Source organism: Dromiciops gliroides, chromosome 3 (assembly GCF_019393635.1).
Source record: "Dromiciops gliroides isolate mDroGli1 chromosome 3, mDroGli1.pri, whole genome shotgun sequence".
NCBI classification, from domain to species: Eukaryota; Metazoa; Chordata; class Mammalia; order Microbiotheria; family Microbiotheriidae; genus Dromiciops; species Dromiciops gliroides.
In genome coordinates, this window is record NC_057863.1 from 637578465 (window position 1) to 637602732 (window position 24268).

The following is a 24268-nucleotide window of genomic DNA, read 5'->3' on the forward strand; positions in this document are numbered from 1 at the left end:
ATAAGAGCCCCAGGAAGCAGACAAGGTAGAGCTCATCCTTCTCAAATTGATTCACCATCAGAGGAAAGGAAGATTTAAAGGTAGAAGAAATCATAGAGAACAGGTCGTCCAACTTCATTTTACAGATAAGGAAACTGAGACCCAGGGAAATTGGTGAAATAGCTTGCCCAAGGTCACACAGTCAGTATGTGACAGATATGGTTTCAAAATCTGGGTGGGTAAGTCCTCTGCCTTGGAATCGACCCCCCCCTTCCATTGTGCCCCACATCTCAAGAAATCATTGTCTCATTTATAAAATGAAGGGATTGGAAAAGAATCAATGAATAGCTAACATTTATATAAGTCTTAAGATTTGCAAAACACATTTATTTTGTCATTTCATCCTTAAATCAGCCTTGTGAGCTAGGTACTATTATTATCCTGATTTTATAGATGAAGAAGTAGACAGAGGGTGAGTGCCTTGCCCAAGGTCACACAGCTAAGTGTCCAAGGCCAAATTGGAACTCAGGTCTTTCTGACAGATTCAAAGCTCTGGCTACTGTACCACCTAGCTGCCCCAACAACCAACATGTATATATTGGGAATCTACTAGATAGGTGGTGCAGTAAATAGAGAGCCCTGGCCCTGGAGTCAAGAGGACAGGAGTTCAAAAAAATCTGGCCTTGGACACTTCCTAGCCATGTAACCCTGGACAAGTCACTTAACCCTGTTTGCCTAAGTTTCTTCATCTGGAAAATGGGTTGGAAAAGGAAATAATAAACTACTCCATTATCTCAGCCAAGCAAACACCAAAAGAGGTCACTTGAAACAACTCAACAATGATGTTGTGGCAGGTACTAGGATACAAAGACATAAATGAAACAGTCTCTCCTCTCAAAGAGACAACATATGCATATATAACATAGAGGATAGAGCACTGGCTTGGAGTCAGGAAGGCCTGATTTCAAAAATGGCCCCAGACACTTTTTAGCTGTATGACCCTGGGCAAGTCACTTAACTGCCGTCTGCCTCAGTTTCCTCATCTGGAAAATCAGAATAACAATAGCACCTAACTCTCCAAGTTGTTGTGAGGATCAAGTGAAATAACATTTGTAAAGCCCTTTGCAAAATATAAAGCACTAAGCTATTATTATTATGCAAAAAATATATAAAATAAACATAAAGGGCTATTTCTCTGGTGGACAAGGCTAGCTCTTTTGTTTGTTTGTTTTGTGAGGCAATGGGAGTTAAGTGACTTGCCCAAGGTCACACAGCTAGTAAGTGTCAAGTGTCTGAGGGCGGATTTGAACTCAGGTACTCCTGAATCCAGGGCTGGTGCTTTATCCACTGTGCCACCTAGCTGCCCCAAGGCTAGCTCTTATTGCATTATACATCAGCACTAGATATTATATTATCATTGTGATTAAACAAAGACTCTACAAGTTAAATACAAGAAAATGTTAGATAGTGTAAAGAATTCATTATTATTTGAGGTTTTTATGATCCCATCTTTTGGCTAGAATTTATAAAAAACCTCACACTCACCTAGGGTTCCACCCACTGGTTGCAGCCGTCGCCATGGTGCTGGCACCTCACGTCATCACCACTCGCCAATGCCTACATGGGCCTGGCAAAATTATAATGATTGGAAGCCCAGTGAGGGCAGTCATGTGACTGTCAGAGCAGCCAGGCAATTGGCTGGGGGCTGTGTGTGGTCAGCCTAGGGTCTGCTGGGAAGAAGGAAGGTTTTTCACCATTCTAGCTTGAAGCTGGAAAGTGACAGGACACTGCTGCGCGTTCTCAGCTGATTCCTGGGCGGTGGTGTTGTTCAGGTTGTATAATTTCCCTTTCCCCATTTTATTTCCTTTTCCTTAATCCTACTGATTCTGTTTGTGTTTTTTAGAGTTCTTTCTTGTTAAATAAATCCTACTCTGTTTTGAGGGAGTCTGTTGGTCTCCTTCCTTGTTCCAATATTGCAGCGAGCCGCCTAGCTAACACTTCCCAATTAAAAATCAGTCCCTACAATAGGGAAGGTACTAGTAACTAGGAGATCAGGTCAGTCCTTATACAGGAGGTGTCATCTCCACTGAGCTTTGAAGGAGACCAGGGGCTCTGAGAGGCTGAGGCAGGGAAGGAGGGAGGGAGAGAATTCCAGCAAGGATCACCACGGGATCAAAAGATTTAAAGCTGGAAGGCCCTTGGGAACGCTCAGCCCACTTTTCCAGACTTGTTACACATTAATTTCCTGTATAATGGATGTAAAGGTAAAATCCCAAGACCTTCTGATCTGTCTTAGAAGGAAAACTGAGGCCCAGAGAGGAACAGTGACTTTTCCTGCCGGTTAGCGGCAGGGTAAGGGGAGAACCCGTGTCTCCTCATTTCCTTCCAAGGACCCTTTCTGTTTCTCCAAGATGGGCGATGCTCAAGTTTTAATTTCTCCCTGACCCCAATGGAGGAATGCAACCCATGAGGAAAAGGGCCAAATGGATTGTCCAAATCAGCACCAGTTTGTGCCACTTTGAATCTGTGTACATTGCCGGATGCATCTGGAACGGAGGCTGGATTCTCTAAGAAACTCTGGTCCCCCTCCTCCCCCTACTTTTTTTTTTTCCAGCTTGAAGATTCAAGAAGTGACTCAGACCCTCCTAAGGGAACAGTCTGAGTAACTGTTTGCAAAGACTCAGCCTAATTCCCTGATGAGAGCCAGGATTCAGACCCGGAACAAGAGAATGATGACTAAGAGACTTCTGTTCTCCCAGCTCCTCATTCACACATCAAAGCTGTTGGCTGCTAACATCGGTGAGGAGCTGGTGGGAGATGCTGGTAGGGAGGGGATTCAGAGGACCTGAGGGATCATGTGTAGGGCAGCCAGGGCCTGGGGCCAACAATAATAGTAATAAATGACTCTCCTTTAGATAGCACTGTAAGGGCTCACAAAGTGCTGTACATGTTAGATCTGCTTTGATCCTCAGAACAACCCTGGGAGGGAGGTATTATTATACCCATTTCACAGATCAGGTAACTAAGACTGAGAGCAGCTAAGTGACTATTTCCAGGGTCACACAGCTAGTAATGATCTGAGGCTGGATTTGAACTTGGGTCTTCCTGCTTGTTCCTTCTAGCTGATGGGTGTTCCCTGACATGTCTGGGCCACACCTTCTGCAAGTATCCAGGCCCATTGCAAATAGACCATGCCCATAGAACAGCATCCAGGCACATGGCCTCCTGCTTCTTCTTCTCCCCCATATCATGAATTCTTTTTTTTTTTTTTTGTGGAGCAATGAGGGTTAAGTGACTTGCTCAGGGTCTCACAGCTAGTAAGTGTCAAGTGTCTGAGGCTAGATTTGAACTCAGGTACTCCTGAATCCAGGGCCAGTGCTTTATCCACTGTACCACCTAGGTGCCCCCCAATATCATGAATTTTAAAACAGACAACTCCCCTGGGGTTCCATGCACTGTTGTCCTACTGGTAAATTCTGTTAGGCTAGAGATTTGTAATTTAGAATCCATTACTTTTGTGGGGAGGCAATCTGCGTTAAGTGCCTTACCCAGGGTCACACAGCTAGGAAGTATCTGAGGTCAAATTCGAATTCAGGTCCTCCTGACTCCAGGGATGGTGCTCTAACCACTGTACCACCTAGATGCCCCAAGTCCATTAATTTTTTAAAAATAGTTTAATAACTCAATTTCACTATAATTGGTTTCATTTTATATCCTATATATTTTATTTTATACATTTAAGAAAATTATTCTGAAAAGGGATCCATCAGCTTTACCCTACTGCCAAAGGGGGTCATGACACACAAAAAAAGATTAAGAACCTCTGTGTTAGACAAAAGCATTCAGTGACAAGATTATAAACAGGGTTTCCACCAAGCAATGTTTTTCCAGTTAATATAAATGGAGAGCATAACTGAACTCAAAGAATAGAGTCATAGAAATGTTAGTATTAGAAGTTAGAGGAAATGGTTTCTGGCACTGTCACTGACTTTCTGTGTGACCTTGCCTTTCTTGGTTCAGTTTCCCCATCTATGAAATAACTAGTAAGTGGGCTAAACAATCTCTAAGGTACGTCCCACCTGTGATGTCCTCTGTTCTAAGGTCCCTCCCAGGCCTCTTCCTGGGAGAGGTGGACGGAAGCTGCAAAGAAGCCTATTTCAGCTCAATATCACACACACACACACACACACACACACACACACACACACACAACCTTCTTGACAATTTCAGCTAGTCAATGGTGAGATGGGTTATGCCAGTGGATCATGAATTTTCCCTCCACTAGAAACCCTTAAGAAAAAGCTGGATGACCATTTGTTAGGAATATTGTAGAGAAGATTTTCAGTCAGGTTAGGGGTGTACTGACCACCCTTGAGATTATTTAATCCATTGAGTCATCTCTCTTTAAAACATTCAGAGTGGGTGGAAGATGTCAAACCAACATGAGGCCTTAAAGAAGGCAGATGGTAGGAAAGATTGGTACCCAGGGAGGACACTCACTCTCCCCCACATCCTTCAAATGCCCTACCTTTGGCAATTACTTTCCATTTACATATATGTGTGCATGTATGTACATATACACATATACATGCACACATATATCACAGTATACTTACATGCACATTCATATACACAGTATGCAACATATATGTATGCTTTGTACTACATGAACACACACACAACTTCAACCCAACGTACACATATGTACATGGTACATTAAACACGTGTACATGTATTTATACATGTGTGCATGCATAGCACATAACTGGGAACCTGCTACATATATATATGTATAATGTATCTATATGTGTGTGCGTTATACCTATTTGCTTATTGTCTTCCCCATTAGAATATGAGCTCCTTGAAGCCAAGTCCAGTGTTTTTTCACCTTTCTTTGCATACAGTAAGCACATAATAAATGCTCACTGCTTGACTGACTGACTTACTCAGGGTCCCTTCCATCTTCCTCACCTCTTCCCTCCCACTCAGAAGCTGCCTCTCCCATCAGACACCTTGTTGAAGACAGTCCCCGACCCCCAACCTTCATCCAGCAGTGACCTCCCTAAACCCAGGATGCCCTAGGACTGGGGAGGTGTTTAAAAGTGTCTTCATTCAGGCTTGGGAAGGTCAGTGCTCAGAAGCAAGCCACAAACATGTTTTAAAACACGGCTTCTTAAACTCTTTCTACTCATGACCCCTTTCTTTCTTTTTTCTTTTCTTTTTTCTTTCTTTTCTTCTTTTTGCTGGGCAATGAAGGTTAAGTGACTTGCCCAGGGTCACACAGCTAGTAAGTGTCAAGCATCTGAGGCTGGATTTGAACTCAGGTCCTCCTGAATCCAGGGCTGGTACTCTATCCACTGCACCAACTAGCTGTCCCCCTTTTTTTTCTTTTTCTTTTTCTTTTTTTTTTTGACCCCTTTCCTTCTGAGACATTTTTACACAGCCCTTGGCATATAGGCATATAAAATGGATATACATAACCTTTTACTGTTGCCAGATTTTTCTTGACCCCCACACTCAGTTATGTGTCTCCATATGAGGTGGAAACCCACAGTGGAAGAAGCTTTGCTCTAAAATACCTCAGGACTGGGGCAGCTAGGTGGCACAGTAGATGGAGCACCAGCCCTGGATTCAGGAGGACCTGAGTTCAGATCCGGCCTCAGACACAACAATTACTAGCTGTGTGACCCTAGGCAAGTCACTTAACCCCAATTGCCTCACCAAAAAAAAATACCTCAGGACCAGGACTGATTGCAATTATCATTTTGAGCCGGTGACCATTCTCATGTTGGCCAACTCCTCAGCAAAACCCTTTCCCTCTTTTTTTCTGGAATCCTTGAGCTCAGAGTTATGGAATCAAAGGGTCTAGAGCAGGAAGGCACCTTGATAATCATCTAGCTCAAACCCTTGACTTTACAGAGAAGGAAACTGAGACCCAGAGAAGCCATGGGGCTCATTCAGAGTAATGCAGATAATGATCCATGGGCAGGAGCTGTCCAGAGTTAGTGGTTCTGGAGAGTCAAGAGGTTAATGCCTGAGTCATACTCATCACCCCACTCCTTCAGTCCCTGTTGGAGCCTCTCTATAGTACCCACGGTAAGTAGGGCACCCCCAGCAGACACTGCCAGCAGCTCTTTCTCCCCTTAGAGCTGTCTGCTGGTCTTACAAAAATAACCCAACCTCCTACCATCAAGGGACCAATTAGATTTGCAACACAACATCCTTTTCCTACCCCCCTCCCTCCACCCACCCACCCTTTATCCAGACATGGCAACTTTGAACTTGGATCCTGCTGCCTGAGTGACTAAACCCATAGCCACAGCTCCTCTCTGACATCTCTCTTTTTCCCTCCAGATAAAAGGGAGCCGTGTGTTTGATTAAAGCAAGGCTTTGGGCTGTATTTACTCACTCTAATTTGCCCTAAAGAGACCCTCTGCTGTCCACAGACAGACTAAAAAGAGCTATTAATAGATTGGGTTTCTCATTAAGGATTGATGCCCCACTTATCAAGGGGCTCCAGAACTAGGAGAGTGGGTAACACACTGAGAGATAGAGGCCTTCCTGACCCCATCCCAGGAATAAGAAAGAGGGGCAGAAGATTTGAAGATGGAGGAGACAATTTAGAGACTGGCAGCTCAGCCTCATTATTTTACATGTGAGGAAACTGAGTCGGGGGCGGGGAGTGACTTATAGTCTTAGAGAATTTCATATCTGGAAGGGACCAACTGGTTGTTTTATAGGGGAGAAAGCTGGGGAGCCAGTGGAAAGGACACTGAATTTGGGGTTATAGGGCCATTTGAATCCCAGCTCTGTTAGTCACTATCTAGTCATTTAACCTCTCTAGGCCTCAGTTTCCTCATTTGTAAAATAAAGAAATATAAGATCCCTAAAGCTCCCTCCAGTTCTAGATCTATGACTGGTTGTTGCAAAGCAAATTGGTGTCAGTCAGAAGGAAGGCTACCTCCCCCAGCTGCAAGAGTATGACAGATGAGCTTCAGATCCCCACATTTATCCCCAGCCCTTACTACTAGACATTGAAGAGAGATAGAAGACACCTGTGTGAAGGACCAAGCCAGATAGATGTCTCTCAGTTCCAAGGGGCCTATGGTGAGAGGTCAGTGCATTTTTAGGTGTTACTTGACCTGCCTCTTGTCTTCTCCTTTTCCTCCCTCTCTCTCTCCCCTCTTCTCTTTCTGTCCTTTTCTCCTCCTTTTTCTTGCTCTTTTTTTCTCTCTCTCCCCCAGGCCTCACTCTATCTATCTCTCCTCTTCCTCTCCCTTCCCTTCCCTCTTCTCTTCTTTCCCCCTTTGCCTCCTTTTCTTTACCCTTCCTACTCTTTTTCTCTGTCTCTCCCACCAGATGCCCCTCTCTTCTCTTTCTCCCTCCCTCCCTCTCTTCTTTCTCTCACTCCCTCTCTCTCTCCTCTTTTTCTCATACACATGTGCACACACATTCATACATCTAGTCACCAGATCACACAGATCTTAAGGGTGTTGTTTTGGTTCCAAGGAAACCACTGACCATAGAATTAGAGGACCCAGGTTCAAACCCTAACTACTTACTAGTGGGATATAGACTGGTACTTACTATGACCTCAGACAAGGTACTCATTCTCTCTGAGTCTCCATTCCCTTACCTGTAACATGAGTGGGGAGGGCTAGAAGATTTCCAAGTTTCCTTCTAACCTAGACATTCTTGATCTTTTGTGTGTATCATTGGACCCCTGGGGCAGGCTGGTGAAGTCTGTGAATGAACCCTCTCTCAGAATCATATTTGTAAATGTATAAAGTAAAATATATGGAGTCACAAAGGGAACCCATTATATGAAAATCAAATTATTAAAATATTTTAAACATAAACTCCCAGGGGGCAGCTTGGTGGCGTAGTGGATAAAGCACCAGCCCTGGATTCAGGAGGGCCTGAGTTCAAATCCAGCATCAGACACTTCTCCCTGTTTGCCTCCATTTCCTCATCTGTAAAATGAGCTGTAGAAGGAAATAACAAACCACTCTAGTACCTCTGCCAGGAAAATCCTAAATGGTATCACAAAGAGTCAGATACAACTAAAAACAACAAAATTATTATTATATTTTCAATGATCTATTCTTGAATTTTCCTGAAGTGACTGTATAACAAATGTACTCAGACTACTTGACCTTGGGCAAGTCACTTAACCCTCATTGCCCTGCAAAAAATAAATAAAATAAAATAAACTCCCAGGCCCCAGGTTAAGAATCCATCTTCTCAAGCAATAAAAGCAGAACTAGAATTCAAACTCACTTCTCCTGACTCCATATTTGACATACTTTCCACCACACTATGGTCCCTCCATATTCAGGGTCAGCCTTCAATGAAATAAAGTAGATGGAGGATGTATTCAGTATATCTCCTCCCCGATCTATTAAATCGGGCCTATTGGGAAGTTTTACTAATGGTGACATTTCAAGCGTTATGACATGACAATGAAAAAGGTTCTTTTTTGGGTTTTGTTTTTAAAGAAGATTTCGTGGCTTGCCTGGGGATGGCCCAATGAACCAATTAACCAACATATACTGGGCACAGTTACATTTTACATTGTGTAGCCCTGGGCTAATCACTGACAGTGCCACCAGAATAGAAAGAATTGAATACTGCAAGGGGAGGAGGGGGAAGGAAGCAAGCAAGCATTTACTAAGTACCTACTATGTGCCAGGCACTATGCTAAAAGCTTTATAAATATCATCTCAATTGAATCTGTGTGAGCCAGGGTAAGTCACTTAAGCTCTCTGGAACTCAGTTTTGTTGTTTGTCAGTTGTTGCAGTAGTGTCTGATTCTTCGTGACCCCATTTGTGGTTTTCTTGGCAAAGATACTGGAGAAGTTTGCCATTTCCTTCTCCAGCTCATTTTATAGATGAGGAAACTGAGGTAACCAGGGTGAAGTGACTTATCCAGGGTCACATAGCTAGTAAGTATCTAAGGTTGGATTTGAACTCAGGTCTTCCTGACTCTACCTCGTACTCCATTCACTGTGCCACCTAACTGCCCTAATATGTACTATACAAGTATGTGCATATGAATGTGTGTACACATGCGTGTATGCATGTGCATATGCACACATACACACATGCATACATGTATGCATGTACAAAATTCCCTGTATATACAAAATCATTTCCAGAGCTAACAGCTAACAGCTAATGGCATCCAGAAAACCCCTATCTAGGAGGCAGCAGGCAGAGAGGAGGGAGAATATTTCAGATAAACCACTTCAACTCTCTGGGCCTCAGTTTCCACCTCAATTCAACAAGTATTTATTAAGTGCCTACTATGTACTCATACTTGGGCCATCTAGGTGGAGCAGTGGATAGATCGCCAGGCCTAAAGTCAGGAAGACCTGAGTTCAAATCCAGCCTCAGACACTTACTAGCTGTGTGATCCTGGACAAGTCACTTCTCCCTGTTTGCCTCTATTTCCTCATCTGTAAAATGAGCTAGAGAAGGAAATGGCAAACTACTCTAGTACCTCTGCCAGGAAAATCCCAAATGAGATCACAAAGAGTCAGATACAACTGAAAACAACAAAATTATTATATTTTCAATGTTTCATTCTCTCTCTCTATTTTTTTTTTGCAGGGCAATGAGGGTTAAGTGACTTGCGCAGGGTCACACATCTAGTAAGTGTCAAGTGTCCGAGGTGGGATTTGAACTTAGGTGCTCCTGAATCCAGGGCCAGTATTTTATCCACTGCTCCACCTAGCTGCCCCCTCAATGATCTATTCTTGAATTTTCCTGAAATGACTGAACAACAAATGTACTCAGACTACTTATGTTGGGCAATGGGATTGCAAAGGAAAAAAAATGAAGCAATTCCTCCCCTCAAGGAGTTTCCATTCCACTGTGAGTAAGACAACTCATGCAGAGAAAAGGGCAAAGAATATATAAAGTATTTTCAACAGGAGGGTCCTAAGAATTGGAAGGACCAGGAAAAAAGCCATTTAGGATGAGACCCTGAACTGAATCTTGAAAGGGAGATGGGAAATGGTGGGGATGAGGAGGGAGAGCGTCCCAGCCTTGGGTCACAGCTTGTAACAGAAGCATAAAGGCAGGAGACACAATGGCAGATTATGAAATGAGTTGGGTTAGATGGTGGCCTCTGAGGGCTCTGCCAACTTAAAATTCCACGCAACACCCATTGCACCATGCAAGAATTTGCAGTGCAATTGGTGAGATAATGTACAAAACTACTAAAGAATGAACTGTAAGAATGGAATAATATCTGAAATGACATGGTACAGACTTGGATTTCATTCTCAGTTTATAAAAACTGCAAATGAAAGTCCACAGGCTTTTGCAAACTATATTATCCTCTCCTCTAGCGGCTAGTGGGAATGTAGAAAAGGCAACGTTCAGTGCAAATCTGAATGAATCGGCACGTCTTCAAATCCACATTGTTGGTCTTTTAAGGGAGAGCCAGGGATGAGCCTCAGTAGTCTGGGCAGGTTTCTGAGAAGAGAAGATGGGGGCCTGAGCATGAATTTTACTGACGTTGTTCAATTATTTCCCCAATTCCTCTCCAGATACAACAGCTCAGCTGTGTGGGATGACCTCCAAACCTGCTCTTGTTCCCCTCATCCCCTAATGGCATAGGAAGATGGTTGGACTAAAGAAAGCAATGTTGAGCTCCTTCCCTCAAACCCCAAAGCTCTTGCAAATGCTAAAGGTTTATTTGCCTGCCCCTCACCATCCCCTCAAGACTTGGGCCTCATCCCAAGACAAAAAGAGTGAGGCTGGAGTCCAGGTCACACTGCCCCCAAACCTCCCAGGGGGGTTCTGTCTGTGTGACTGCCTAACTCCAGAGAAGCAGGGGCAGAGAGAAGACACAGCAGCCTCCGATGTGCAAAGCTCTCCTCTTCTCCCAAAGGTTCCGCCCCTGGCACTGCTGCTGATGCTCTGTCTCCTAAGCCACTGAGGAAGAAGAGTTCCTGAGTCTTTCATTCTTTCAGTCAGCATTTCTATGGTAGAGGCAGCCTGACTGGTGGATATAGAACCTCCCTTGGAACTGGGGAGACTTGATCCTGGGGATTTAAACAATCCCAGCCCTCAAGGGGTTTATATTCCACTGGGGTTGGCAACATATACCCAGATCAGTATATAGAAAATTAATGTTATTGGAGGGGGGTGTTGAGGAGACTACTAAAAACTGAATGGATCAGGAAAGGTCTGGGGGTATGGGGGGAGGCCCCTGAACCAAGCCTTGAAAGTCAGCTAAGAACGCTAAGAGGTGAAGGTAAGGAAGGAGAACATTCTAGGAATAGGGGGCAGGCTAGGCAAAAGCATGGAGGTGGGAAATGGCACATTTCATGTGGGGACTAGCCAGCAATCATGGTACTCTAGGACTTAGAGCTAAAGGGGGCTTTAAAGATTGAACATCTAGTTCAACCCCCATTATTTTACAGAGGAAGAGACTGAGGCCCTGAGAGAAGAGACTTTTACCAAAGGTCATACAACTAGTAAGTAGTTGGGCTAGGCATTTTGTTGTTGTTTGTTGTTTGTTGTTGTTCAGTTATTTCAGTCAAGTCCAACTCCCCATGACTCCTTTTGGGGTTTTCTTGGCAGAGATACTGGAATAGTTTGCCATTTCCTTCTCCAGCCCACTTTACATATGAGGAAACTGAAGCAAACAGGGTTAAGTGGCTTGCCTAGGGTCACACAGCAAGGAAGTATCTACTAAGGCCAGAGTTGAATTCATGAAGATGAGTCTTCCTGAATCCAGGCCTGGCACTCTATCCACTGTGCCACCTAACTGCCCTAGCCACTGAACCACATTACCTCATAAAATCAAAATACCAAAACATTGAGACATCTTTTCAGGGGCCCCATGGGCAAGGAATTTGACCTCACCTTTACCGAAAACTATTTTCACCCTCAACTCTCTTCCCCCTGCATTTCATTGCTGAAGTACCAATTCCATCAGCCAGCAGGAATGCACTTCCCTCTGAGCCCAGCATCCTCCCTGAAATGGAAAGCACCAGCCCTGACATCTATCCATCCATCCACCCATCCATCCATTTATACTGGAAGTCTTAACCCTCTAGTTCCCAGAAGCTAACCACCAGCCCATGAGCTAGCCCAAAGGCCCGGGAAAATAGAAGGGGAGGGGCATGCTGAGTTCTTTGATGAGCACACCAAGCTAATCCCTGGGTCAGCTTTTCCCCAGGCAGAATTGCCCAGGGTCATTCCCTGCACCTGCTTCAGCTGTCACTTTCCCATCCAGCATTTGTGAACAATACCTGCTTGTGAATTTCCTCCTCCTTCATCACCCCAGCGGTCTCATAATTTCCAATCTATTTCCAAGCACCCCAGGAGTTCTCATATCTAAAGACAGTGCCAGACACACAGTAGGAATGCGGTCAATAAGCATTTGTTGATTGGTTCATCACATGCCTACACTGGGTCTTTCTTGATCCCACCCCCACCCCAAGTTGTCCGCCCTCCACCTCCTCCAATTACTTTGTTTTTAATAGATCTATATTTATAGCTTTTGTTTTTAACACTTTGTATTTCTCCCTGTATCCTTCTCACCCCCCTACCAGAGGACCATCCCTTATTACAAAGAGATTTTCTTTAAAGAAGATGAAAAAAAATCAGCAAAACTAATCAATACATCAAAAACAAATTCAGTGTTATACATAGTGTTCCATACCCACAGGCCCCCACCTCTCCAAAGAAACAGGGGGACTTCTTGGCTCAAGTCTCTTCTTCAGGTTGGTTAGTTACACTTTCACAACATTCAGTTTCCATTGTTTTGTGGTTGCTGCTTGTGTTTACTTTGTATAAATATTTTTAAAATTTGTTCATCTATGTATATTTTATTTTTCCTGAACAGAATATAAACTCCCAGTGGACAAGAACTGTTTTGATTTTGTCTCATATCTTCAGTGTTAGCAAAGTGCCTGTCCTATATCCTAAGTATGGCCCGTGGATTTCAAACTGAGATTCCCCCTCCTCCCATCATTCATAAGGTCCTAGAATTTAAAGCTTAAGTCCAGGGATGATGGGCTTAGAGATCTTCTAACCTTTATTTTACAGATAAGGAAACTGAGGTCAATGAAGAGGAAATGACTTGCCTGACTCCTACTTCTTGGGAACAGAGGAAAAACCAACTATGGGGAGAATTGAAATACTACTTCAGTGACTTACTTGTGATATGAACTTGAGTAAATCACTTGGCTTCTCTAGGAAGGGAAGAGAGAATAAGCCTTTCTTAGGTACTTTCTATATTCCTGGATACTGTGCTAAGCACTTTACAAATATTACCTGATTTTATCCTCACAACAACCCTGGGAGGGAAGTGCTATTACTTCCCCCATTTTATGGTTGACAAAACTGACAGAGGTGAAGTGACTTTTCCAGGGTCACTCAGCTAGTAAGTGTCTGGGGCTACATTTGAAGTCAGGTCTTTCTGACTCCATGTGCAACACTCTACTCAATGTAGAATCCTATGAATTCTAGGTTGGGGACCCCAGAAATGAAAAGAGAGCCCATGCTGGGTATGGAGACTTTGTGCTTGGCTGTGACCTCCTTCACAACCCCAATAGGGTCCACAGTCCTGGGGTTCGTTTCCCCCACAGGGGAAACTCAGCCTCCCGAAGAGGCTGGGCTGAGCAATTCCCATACTGCGTGTTTTCTTCTCTCTTCATCAGGCTGTGTGGCCGTGGAGACTTAAGAAACAGCAGCCTCGGCTCCCGGAGCCTTCCTCAGCTTGCCTGTTACACAACAGACCTAAGAATAATTCAGGGGAGTGAGGCGGGGAGGAAGGGGATCGTAGATGGAGGTACACAGAGGATGGGGAGATGAAGAAGCAGGGCTTGCTGGCCCTAGCTTCCACTCCTGACAGCCAGCTACTTTCTTCACCAGGTAAGGAAATTCTCATGGCTGAATTGCCCCCTTCCCACAGGTGCCTCTGACCCTGTGGAGTGGAGGAATCAAATATTTGAATTTCCTTTTTCATCTGGAGCTGAGGAATCGAGCTCCCCCCCCCCAGCTGCCCCCACTCTTCTCTCCTTGTGGACGGAGTCCACAGGGATTTCAAAACAAGCCTCCCTTCCCCATCCCAAGCCAATCCCCCTTTCAGAGGGAATCGGAACTGAGTGAGGCCAGCCCTGTCGCCAGTGAACCAGAAAGCCTTGGCGTGACCCTGCAGGCAGACTAGGCACGTTTCCAGACATTTCAGAGGATCCAGCATCTCCGATTCCCATTGGGCGAGAGACATAAAGCGATGAATTGGTTAGGATTGGAGGGGGGGAAAAACCCAACCCTGACAGTGCTGGGAGATGGTAGAGCAACAGAAGCAGCTGTAACAGGCTGGCACAAGCATCTTTCCCCCTTGTATATGTTAGCAGAAACATGGAGGCTGTTGGAAGGGACCAGGCTTCCGGGAGGGGAGGGTATGGAGATTCACTTCTCCTTCGCTTCAGTGCCCCAGTCTACAATGTTTTCTCACCTCTCCTGGCTGGGCCATTGTAAAGGCATCCAGGGGCAATAAGAAGTGATGAATTGGGAATCAGAGTCTTTAGGTTTGAATTTCAACCTTGTCACTTATTACCTGTGTGCCTGAGCAAGTCAATTCACCTAAGACTCACTTTCCTCATCTGTAAAATGAGAGTTGAACTAGATCCAAGGTCCCTAAGTCTATGACCCCAATACCTCTCCCTGGGTCTCATCTGTAAAATGAGGTGGTGGGACCAGAGGGATTCTGTGGTCCTTTACCGCTCCAGATCTCTGAGCCTATGATCTGTGAGGGTTCTTTATTGCTGGGGCAGAATGCAGCAGGGAGGGACCCCTGGCCTCCATTCCAAGCCTATCAGCAGCCCTGGATCTCATTCAGGCCAATCCACAGAGGCAAGGTATCCTGAAGCCCATCTCCCGTGGTTGCCTATGGACGCTGGAAAGGGCAGGCAGGAAGGTGGAATATACTGGGTCCAGGGAGGAAAGTGGCCCCAACACGGAACTTCTCAGAATGTCAGTCATTCTCAGTCCTGGCACACATATGCTGGTCAGAGCAATTCCGTAGCCAATTTGGGGGAAAGGAGTCCACAGCCCTAGCTCTGCTGTACATCTTATTCCCAAACCCTCCCCAGCATCCCTCACAACTTCCCTCACTTGGGCAGGATGTCTCACCCTAATCTCTCTCCTGCCCTGTTCCCAAGGTTTGGCTCTCTAAGGTAGGGACCTTAAGAAACCATCGAATCCAAAGCCATTGTTTTACAGATGAGGAAAATCAGATCTCCATAGGTTAAGTGACTTTGTCCAAAGTCACACAGGACAGATAGGCTCCAAACCCCTCTTCACTGGAAAACTTTCTTCTAAGCTTCACTGTTTTCCAGCCTTAGATAGGAGGCAGCATCACTAATGGACCTGGTTTCAGACTGGGCAAAAGAGGGGTTCTGACTCACCAGGGCTGGGCCCAGCATCTCCTGTAGAAACTCTGCACAGTAGTGAGGGTGACAGTTTGGGAAGGAAGCCGGGGCAGAGGGGGAAGAGAGTGGGGGTGGGGGTCAATTCAAGTTATCTCCCAGCCCTTGGAGATGCTGTTGTCTCCGCTTTTCAGGGCACATACTCACACCCCACCCCCACGTCATGTATGAGCAGATCTGCAGGTGTGAGTCTCCTCGAAATACACCAGCCGCTCCTCGAAACACGTCTGCTCTGGCTCTCTCTCCCCATCTATCTCCTTTATAGGGAGCTTGCCGGAGAGTCCATAAGAATAGTTACCAGCTAATGAAATAGTACTATTAGGCGCAGAGTAAGCGAATATATACAAATTGGTCCATGGCTCCTAATCTATTCCAGACATTAAAAATTAAAATCCAATCACAACGATTATTGTCAAATCAGACTGTTCCCACTTATGGCACTCAACGAGGGGGTGAGATTATGTAACCTAATTTCTGCATCTTCGATGCAAGGAGAAGAGGCAGGCATTCCAACACCTTTCTGGGGCTCCAGGAGACCAGGAGGCTGGCTGAGGGGGGCGGGGGGCTGACTCTTGTAATGAGTCTCCAGAATGCAGCGAAATGCCTAAAGTCTTAGTGAGGCATGTCACTGTCACCCCATGGGGGTCAAGTAGGGCTGAAAATTAGACCAGTCTGTCTGATCAGACCAAGAATGAGCCAGATGAGAGCTAAATAACAGCTTTGAACAATACCTTCCCCTTGGCTCCCCGCCCCAACATCATTCCTATCTCTCACCCCCTCCCCATCTCATTGTTCTCTTCCTTAATTGTTTGCTAGGTCCAGAAGAAGTTTGTGGGAGTGTCTGTGAGGGAGTGGGGCTCTGGGGTTACAGCTAATAGGGAGCAAGCAAGAAATTGAGATCCACAACACCCCAGGGGACAGGTCCCTGGACTGAAGGGTCCAGGAAAGCTCCACTGACTGACATCATTCCTGGACTCTGCTACTGAGGGAAGCTTGTCCTCAACTCAGAGAGGCTTCTAGTTGTCTTACCCCGCTCCTCCACACGCCCCACCCCCAGTCATTAGCCATTACAGAGATTTCCAGGGTGCCATTCCCTGGCATGTAAAGGTTAACAAATACCCTGTTCCTCCCTGGTAATATCATAACATTTGCTGGACCCAAATTGTGTGTGTGTGTGTGTGTGTGTGTGTGTGTGTGTGTGTGTGTGTGAGAGAGAGAGAGACAGAGAGAGAGACAGAGACAGAGACAAAGAATCAGAGACAAAGAGACAGAACAGAGAGACAGAGAGAAGAGAGACAGAGACAGGAGACAGAGAGACAGAGGAGAGAGACAGAGAGGGGGAGTGAGACAGAAACAGACAGAGACAGAGACAGAGAGAGGAACAGGAAGAGACAGAGAAAGAGAGAGAAGAAAGAGACAGAGGCAGCCAGCCTGCTGGTCATGGACTCAGAGAGTCGGGAAGAATTGAGTTTGGATCCCACCTGTGACATTTATTAGCTCTGTGATAAGTAATACCTGTACAATCTACCCAGGCAGGCATCTAGGTATAGTGGAGAAGGGGCTGGGTTTGAATCCTATCTCAGACAATTGTGAGCTCTGTGACCCTGGACAGTTCACTTAACCTGTTTCCTCATCTGTAAAATTAGGGTGTATGTGTGTGTGGGGGGGGGGTGATTCGATGAACTCTAAGGAGCCTTCCAGAGTTAAAGCCATGATACCATCCATGCTCCTAAAGCATTCACAGACTTTAATTGGCCATGTAAATGTTAGCATTCTAGCCTAAGCTGCCAAGTGAATTCATCCTGTGACCCTGGGCCAGTCATTTCCTTTCTCTCCGTTGTATAATAAGAAAATTTGATTTAGTGATCACAGATTCATAGCTCTAGAGTTGAGAGAGACCTTAGAAGCCCATAACTTTACAGATGAGCAAACTGAGGCCCAGGTTCATTAAGTGCCCTGAGCATGAAAGGTCACACAGGGCATTTGCCTGGACTCCGAGTCGGATTTGAGCTCAGGTCCTCTGACTGCTAAGTCAGCATTATTCCTACATGCCCCAGTTCCCCTACCACTCTAACATGCAATGAATGAGAATTCCTCCTCTAATGAACATTTTCAGGATGGAAAGAGTGCCTTGGGTTTGGAGTCCGTGGATCTGGGTTCAAATCATAAATCTACTTCTTACTCCTGATGTGACCTTGGGTAGGATTCTTCACCTCTGTTTTCTCATCTGTGAAATAAAGGCGTTGGACTCAAGAACCTCTATGTGCCCTTCTGTGTCCAAGCCCCTGATCTTTATCTATCTATCATCTATCAATCAATCAATCAATCAATCTATCTATCTTCTGTCTGTCTGTCTATCCATCCACCCATCATCCATTTTAAGTACTGGACTTGAGGTAAGGAAGAGCTAAATTCAAATCCCTCCTTAGATACTTATGAGTTACATGACCCAATGAAAATCAGTCTCTGTGCCTCAGTGACTTCATATGTAAAGTGGAGATGGTAACAGAACCCAAACAGCAGGGTTGTTCCAAAGTCACAGATGGGACACAATCTGCACAGGTGGATGGAATACCCACATTGATGAAATCTTTGGGTGTCAGGGTCAGAGACTGTCCCCATAACCCAGCTGATGAGGAGGGGTTGTATGATGTTGGGGAAAGAACACTCAGGTCTTAACGATGCTCAGTCACCAGCAGAGCTGGTGCTCAAGTATAGATGGTACAGTGCTAAGATCCCTGGTTCTGAGTTCAGAAGATCTGGGTTTGAATCCTCCTTCTGATACTTACTAGCTGTGTGACCTAGGGCAAATCATTTTATCATGGTGGGTCTCACTGCCCTTGTCTATACAAGAGGCCTCTGGGGTCTCTCCCAGCTCTAAATCAAGGTTCCTATGTTTTCCAAAGCACGAACAAAAATTTTGACCCCTCTGTAGGATGAGAGTGTGTGGAGATGTGTGAATTCCGAGGGGTTTGATGTCTGAAAAAGGAAGCCTCTCTTACCTTCCCTTCTTGATTCTCCTCTAGTTGAGGAGGGTGAGATCTTGGCATTATTTCCCCTGTACTCAACAGTCTTACCTGCTAGGTGTCACAGCTCTAAGGTGACCATGACGCCTTCTGCTTGGCCTTCCCTCCCCCTACTCCTGCAGCCAGGCAGACCAGAGCCCCAGGGAGTGGAGGCCTGAAGCTCCCTCTGCACCCTATGCTGGCTGAAGCCCAGGGTCATACCCACCTGCTCCACCTGCACCCTAGGTATGTGCCCTGGAGCCTGTTGAATCTGAAGACAGGGCTCTACCTCCTCTTCCCTGAAATGCTCCTGCTGCCATGCCCTGGGGGTCTAGTCATGGGCATCTATGCTTCCATGTCATGGAATCCCATCCAGACCAGGCGACAGCTCTCCAGCCTCCCCTCCTCCCCAGGCTTAACATTCTGGCATTGGTGGAATGCAGGTGGGCCCCAGAGGGTCCCTAAGAGGAAGAGCATTTATCTGGGAGTAGGGAAGGGCAGTGAAGGAGAAGGAGTCAGATTTGGAGTCAGAGAACCCAGGTTCAAACTCTGGTTACCATTTACTCTTTCTATCTCTGTCTCACTTAATGTCTCCGGGCCTCAGTTTCTTCATCTGTAAATGAGGGAGGGCAATTCAGGGACCTCACTGGTCCCTTCCAGCTCTAGAACAAAGGTCCTTTGCCCTGTATCTGTCAGTCAAAGAGGGATTTCAGGGAATTCAGCTGACAGTTAAAAGACTACTAGCTCTGGTATGAAGATGAGTTGGTGCCAGAAATGGAAGTCTAAGGGCCAAAGGCAAAGGGGTACAGAGATCAAGAACCCGGGTGTAACACATGCTCAGGAACAGTCAGGTGAGGTCCAGTCATGTCCCTGCTTTATTAAATCATCCCACGTGGGGCCAATGGAAACCTTTGCAGTTACTGATCCAACAGAGACACTGTGGCTTTTGACCCTAGGGCTGCCCCCCACCCCCACCCCAAATGTGAGTAGAGCAGATGCCTGCCTTTGGTGTGTGATTTAAGTACCAAATATTAACCCCATCCCCTGGATTTCTCTCTTCCACCAGCCTGCTGCAGTGCCTACCATTTGAGATCTCCCTTGGGTTGAGGTATCATGTCTCCAGAAGGCTCCTGTTGAATTTTGTTCATGCATCAAAATTTTTCCTAAGCCCTTACTCCCCACAGAATCTTGTGCTGAGCCCTACCCACCCCACAAAGATGCAGAGGTGATTAAGAGACTGTTCCTGAATGCTCCAGGTTTCAAGTCTAATAACACATAAAATGTGTTAAAAGCCATAAAAGAGGCAGAAGGGGGGGGGGGCGTGCTGGAGAGCCTTTGCTGTGTTCAAAGGAGGGAAAGATTTTTGTTTTCCTCCAATGGGAGAATCAAGGACGGCTTCATGGAGGAGGCAGTATTTCTGCAGCCAGAGACAGTTTGTCATCTGGAAGGGCTAACGTAGTAACACGTTACCATACCCACAAGGTTAGTTTATCAATGAACTGTGACAGAGCTGGCAGGTCTCTGAGGAACAGAGATTCAAGACAGCTAAGATCTAATCTAGGTGGGAGAGGGGAAAGTCATCCTGGAGAGGAGGAGGAAGAGAAGGCAAGGGTCCTGAGCAGGGGCTGCCACCCAGGGAGGTGAGCCATAGCCAGCAGAACAAGACAGTCCGGGGCCCAGAAGAGCAATGTGACCTTGGACAGGGCACTTCCTGCCTATAAATGAAGGTCTGGCCTTGCTGACCCAAGGTCTCTTTCAGCTCCATGGCTCATTACCAAGGGTCCTTCCAATGCTGCTATTCTGTTATTTGGGGAATGGCATTGCCTCACTGAATCAGGGAGACTCAGCTGGGGAGCCAGGGGCACCTAAGAGAGGTCACAAAAGCCCAACTCCCTGCTTTCTGAATGGAATGCCCCTTTCCTCTCTGTTAAGGTCTCTTAAGAAGGAAGCCATTTCTTCTCTTAAGGGGTTATGGTGACAGGGACCAGAGACATCAGGCTCTTGCCAGCCAGGAATGGACAGTGCCCCCTCAGGGATGAGACATTAGAACACCTGGCCAAGATGTGGCTGGTTCCTCAGTTGTGTCCCTGCCACATAATGAGAATGGGAGTTCAGAATAGCTTGGGAGGTGAAGAGGTCCTCTTTTCCAACTGCCTCTCCCAACCCAGACTTCCCCCTTCCTGGTTAAAGACAGGCATTCTGCCACCTTTGCTATCTGCAGGTGCTAACGCTGCACAGATGTATTCGGGACTGCTGCAACATACCTGCCCATCTTCACCTACTGTCCTAGCCAACTCTGAGAGCTGGCATGCCTGTCCCCCACTGCCACCCCCTCCTAGACTGTGCCATTCATTTTCTGCCTCAGCTAGCAACAGGTCTCTCTGGTTGGTGCTGGTGCCTCAGTAGAAGAGTTGGCAGGGGTCTAGAGCAGCTAACCTCAGGGCTACCCCTTCAGTCACTGTGGGGGGGGGGCGACCAAATAGAAGAGCAAGGCCAAACTCCCCCTTTGATTTGCATCTGTGCAAGGCTCTGGGGTGCCCCTTCTCCCAGAGTTGCTGCTTTTCTGGGGCAATCACCACCTGAGTACCCACCTCTGGGAAACTTTTACCAACCGTACCTCCCCAAATACTGCAGTGCCAGACCCTGGGTACTCTCCAGGAAGCTGGACAGCAGTGTCCTTTGCCCACACCCATACAGACCCAGATGCTGACGTCTCCTGGGTTGTCCCTGCCCACCCCCTGCCAAAACATCTGGATGGTAAGCTCACTTCTTTACTAGTGAATTCTAATTTCCATAATTAATAAAACACCCCCATGGAGATAAGACAGCTCTGAAAGGCTCCAAGTGTGAGTATGGGAGCCCTCTACACGCCTCCTGACTGGTAGCTGGGGAGAATAGGAGTCTGACCACTCAGCTGTCTGGGCACACGCCATCTACACGGACACATACACACGCACACACACATGCATGCACACACATGCAGAGACTTGGCACTGAATCCTGCTAGAAGAACAACTGCCCCACAGGCTGATAAGAGAAACAAGGGGACCTAGCACCTGCCCCTGGAGGGAGAGAGATTCCAAATCCACCTACTGTGCTTTTGAGGCTGGCTTCCCACATCCATTGTCTTCTGGAGATAAGAGTTGGTTTGTGGGTGGGTTTCTCCCGCTCTGCTCTCTTTCTTGTGCTCTGTCGCTTGCGCTCTCTCCTCTCTCCCTCTCTCTAGCTCTCTCTCTCTCTCCCTTGTTCAGTCGCCTGGATGAGCTCGGAGCCCTCCGAACATCCTGCCCTGCTCTCGTTGGGGGCCACCTGCCCCACTGCCTAGAGGGTGCAGCCGCTCCCCGATGCAGCCACCACTGCCGCCGCCGCCGCCGCAGCGGAGTGTAGGTAGTTTAAATTTCATCCCATTTATAAGCTGAGCCACTAAGGAATCACTGTCAATTTTCCTCCCCCCCCCCCACCTCCCTCCACACCTCCCTTCCCTTCTCACTGAAGACCCGAGACTACAGCGATCGAGCAGAACAGAGAGCATCCTAGGGACGGGAACAGACAGAGAAGGCAGGGTTTGATCTAAATTACTTTTTGCTTGAACAGTTAACCCTTCCCCATCCTCCTGGGTACGAGGAATCAATCTTTTTTCTCCTTTCCCCTTCTTCCTCTTTCTCGGTGCCCAGAGATGCAATTTGCTGATCCCTGCTGTGCCTCCCTTCCTCCCCCTTTTTTATCTTCTTTAAAATCCTCAGGGCAGAACCCGTGCTATTGGGGGGGGGGGGGAAGGGAGGAAAAATAAAACAACAAATTCATCTTTAATAATTGCCCCCATATTTGGTTCCCTTTTCTCACTGCTAGGTGAGAGATGATAGGAAAGAATGCTTCCGGGGGAGAGGACTGTGCCTCCCAGCTCTTTCCTCATCCCCTCACAGTGCCTAGCTCTGTGTTGGGTGTATAATAGGAGTTTAATGAATGCTTGATGAGTGGACACAAGCATTCACCATGGGGGGGGAGGGGAATATGCTGCCACCCTGTCCCTTTCCCAAGCAGCTGAGTGGCCTCATTAAGGTTTGCAACAGCCAAGCCTCTTAATTAACACAGCTCTGCATTCTGTGCCATCCATGAGACCAAGTGAGACATAGTAGTCAATCGGGGAATCGGGGCTGGGTGGGATGACACTAGAGAAGGAGGAGGGGGTGAAGCTGGTGAGCGTGTTGCTGTCAGTAACCATGCCACCCTCTAGTCCTGCAAAGCGGCAGGCAAGAGATGCAGCAGGCACGGACCCAGCCCCATCCAGGCACGTGAATTCTCAAAGTCTCCCCACTCACACACACTCAGGCACACACAAAGGGGACTGGGGTGAGAGACAAGTCCCCCCCCCCCATCTCCTAAGGAAACCAAAGCTTCCAGGGGTGAGACAAATGCACTGAGACAGCCTCCCCGTGGTCCTCCGCTCCAACTCCCTCCTGTGCATTGTGTCCGGTGGTAGTCTTTCCTAGAGATGCCCAAGGCAACGTTATCAGGCAAAAAGCCGCCGGGAGAGCATGACAGTGGTTATTTGGACAACAAGACATTCCCAGAGGAACTGAGAGATGTAACAGGCAGCTCCCTCCTTTCTATGGTTGAGAGGCGTGCCGCCCTCATGACCCCGGTCACCCCATCTCCCACCGCTCACCCCCCCAATCGCAGCCAGCAAGTCAGCCCCGCCACCGGCCATTGGAACGTACAGGTTAGCGCAGGCAGGCTGGAACATAGCCTGTCTTTCTGGAAAGCTGGATGAGAAGCTGCGGCTTGAGGGTGATGGGAAACAGGTCAAGGGGAACAGGCTGGCCAGATTTTTCGCTCTGGGGAGGGAGCGCAGGTTGTCTGTTTGCCGCAGCTCTCGCCTGGATAATAGAACTTGACACACTTCTCAGTATAACACCCTTTTCTCTGGTCGAACTTCAGTTGAAGGTGCCAGGATACTGTCCAAGGGTCCTCAAATGAAGAGGGCTCACTGTGTATCTCAGTTGCCCAAAGTCTACTACTGGGAGAGGGGTAGGGATGGATGGAAGGAGGCCACTCCTTCTCATTCACTTCCTAGACCATTCCCAGGAGGCAGTCCTGCCAGGGACTACTGCTCCCACATACCCTTTGTATACCCTGAGGAAATGCCTGAGGCCTCAGGGAAGGCCAACTCCCTTTTTTTGATTCTTTACAGGCATTACATCACCCATTACTTTGGGTCAGAGAAGATGGGTTTCCATGATAAGCAATCACATTTCATCACCCAGACAAGGGGGGGGGGTTGATTTGGAGCAGAAAGGAAGAGGAATCACTGAAACTCTACACCTTTCCCCAAATTCAATCCAACCCACCCTCCTTCTCTTCAGTTGAACACCCTGACAATCATCCTTCTACTGTGTCAATCCAAGTTAGCAGTGAGTTAACTCAATGGGTTACCTATCCAGCTCCCTGCCACAGTCTGAGCAACGGGCATTCTTTGTGAAGCAGGATGGTGCAGTGGGTGGAGCACTGGACCTAGAGCTGTTCAGTCATTCAGTGGGGTCTGACTCTTCCTGACCCCATCTTCCCACTATCTCCCAAACGCTATCCAAGCTCATGCTCATGACTTCCATGACACCATCTATCCATCTCATCCTCTGCCATCCCCTTTAACTTCTGCTTTCAATCCTACCCAACATCAGGGTCCTTTCCAGTGAGTCCCATCTTCTCATTATGTAGCCAAAGTATTTAAGCTCCAGCTTCAGTATTTGACTTTTCAGTGAATAGCCTGAATTAATTTCTTTAAGTATTGACTGATTTGATCTCCTTGCTGTCTAAGGGACTCTTTTTTTT

At 46.8% G+C, this 24268-nt stretch overlaps 1 protein-coding gene and 1 long non-coding RNA gene across 2 annotated transcripts in view; one reads left to right on the plus strand and one right to left on the minus strand.

Moving 5' to 3' along the window:
- Nucleotides 1-21865, minus strand: part of PLCH2 (phospholipase C eta 2) — a 250225-nt gene extending 228360 nt beyond the window's left edge. Inside the window, exon 1 of the mRNA XM_043994784.1 lies at nucleotides 21533-21865. Within this exon, the coding sequence (XP_043850719.1) occupies nucleotides 21533-21563 (31 nt within the window). The 5' untranslated portion in view covers nucleotides 21564-21865. The remainder of the gene's footprint in view (nucleotides 1-21532) is intronic.
- Nucleotides 13689-24268, plus strand: part of LOC122748812 — a 48918-nt gene continuing 38338 nt past the window's right edge. Inside the window, exon 1 of the long non-coding RNA XR_006355647.1 lies at nucleotides 13689-13875. This is a non-coding gene — a long non-coding RNA (uncharacterized LOC122748812). The remainder of the gene's footprint in view (nucleotides 13876-24268) is intronic.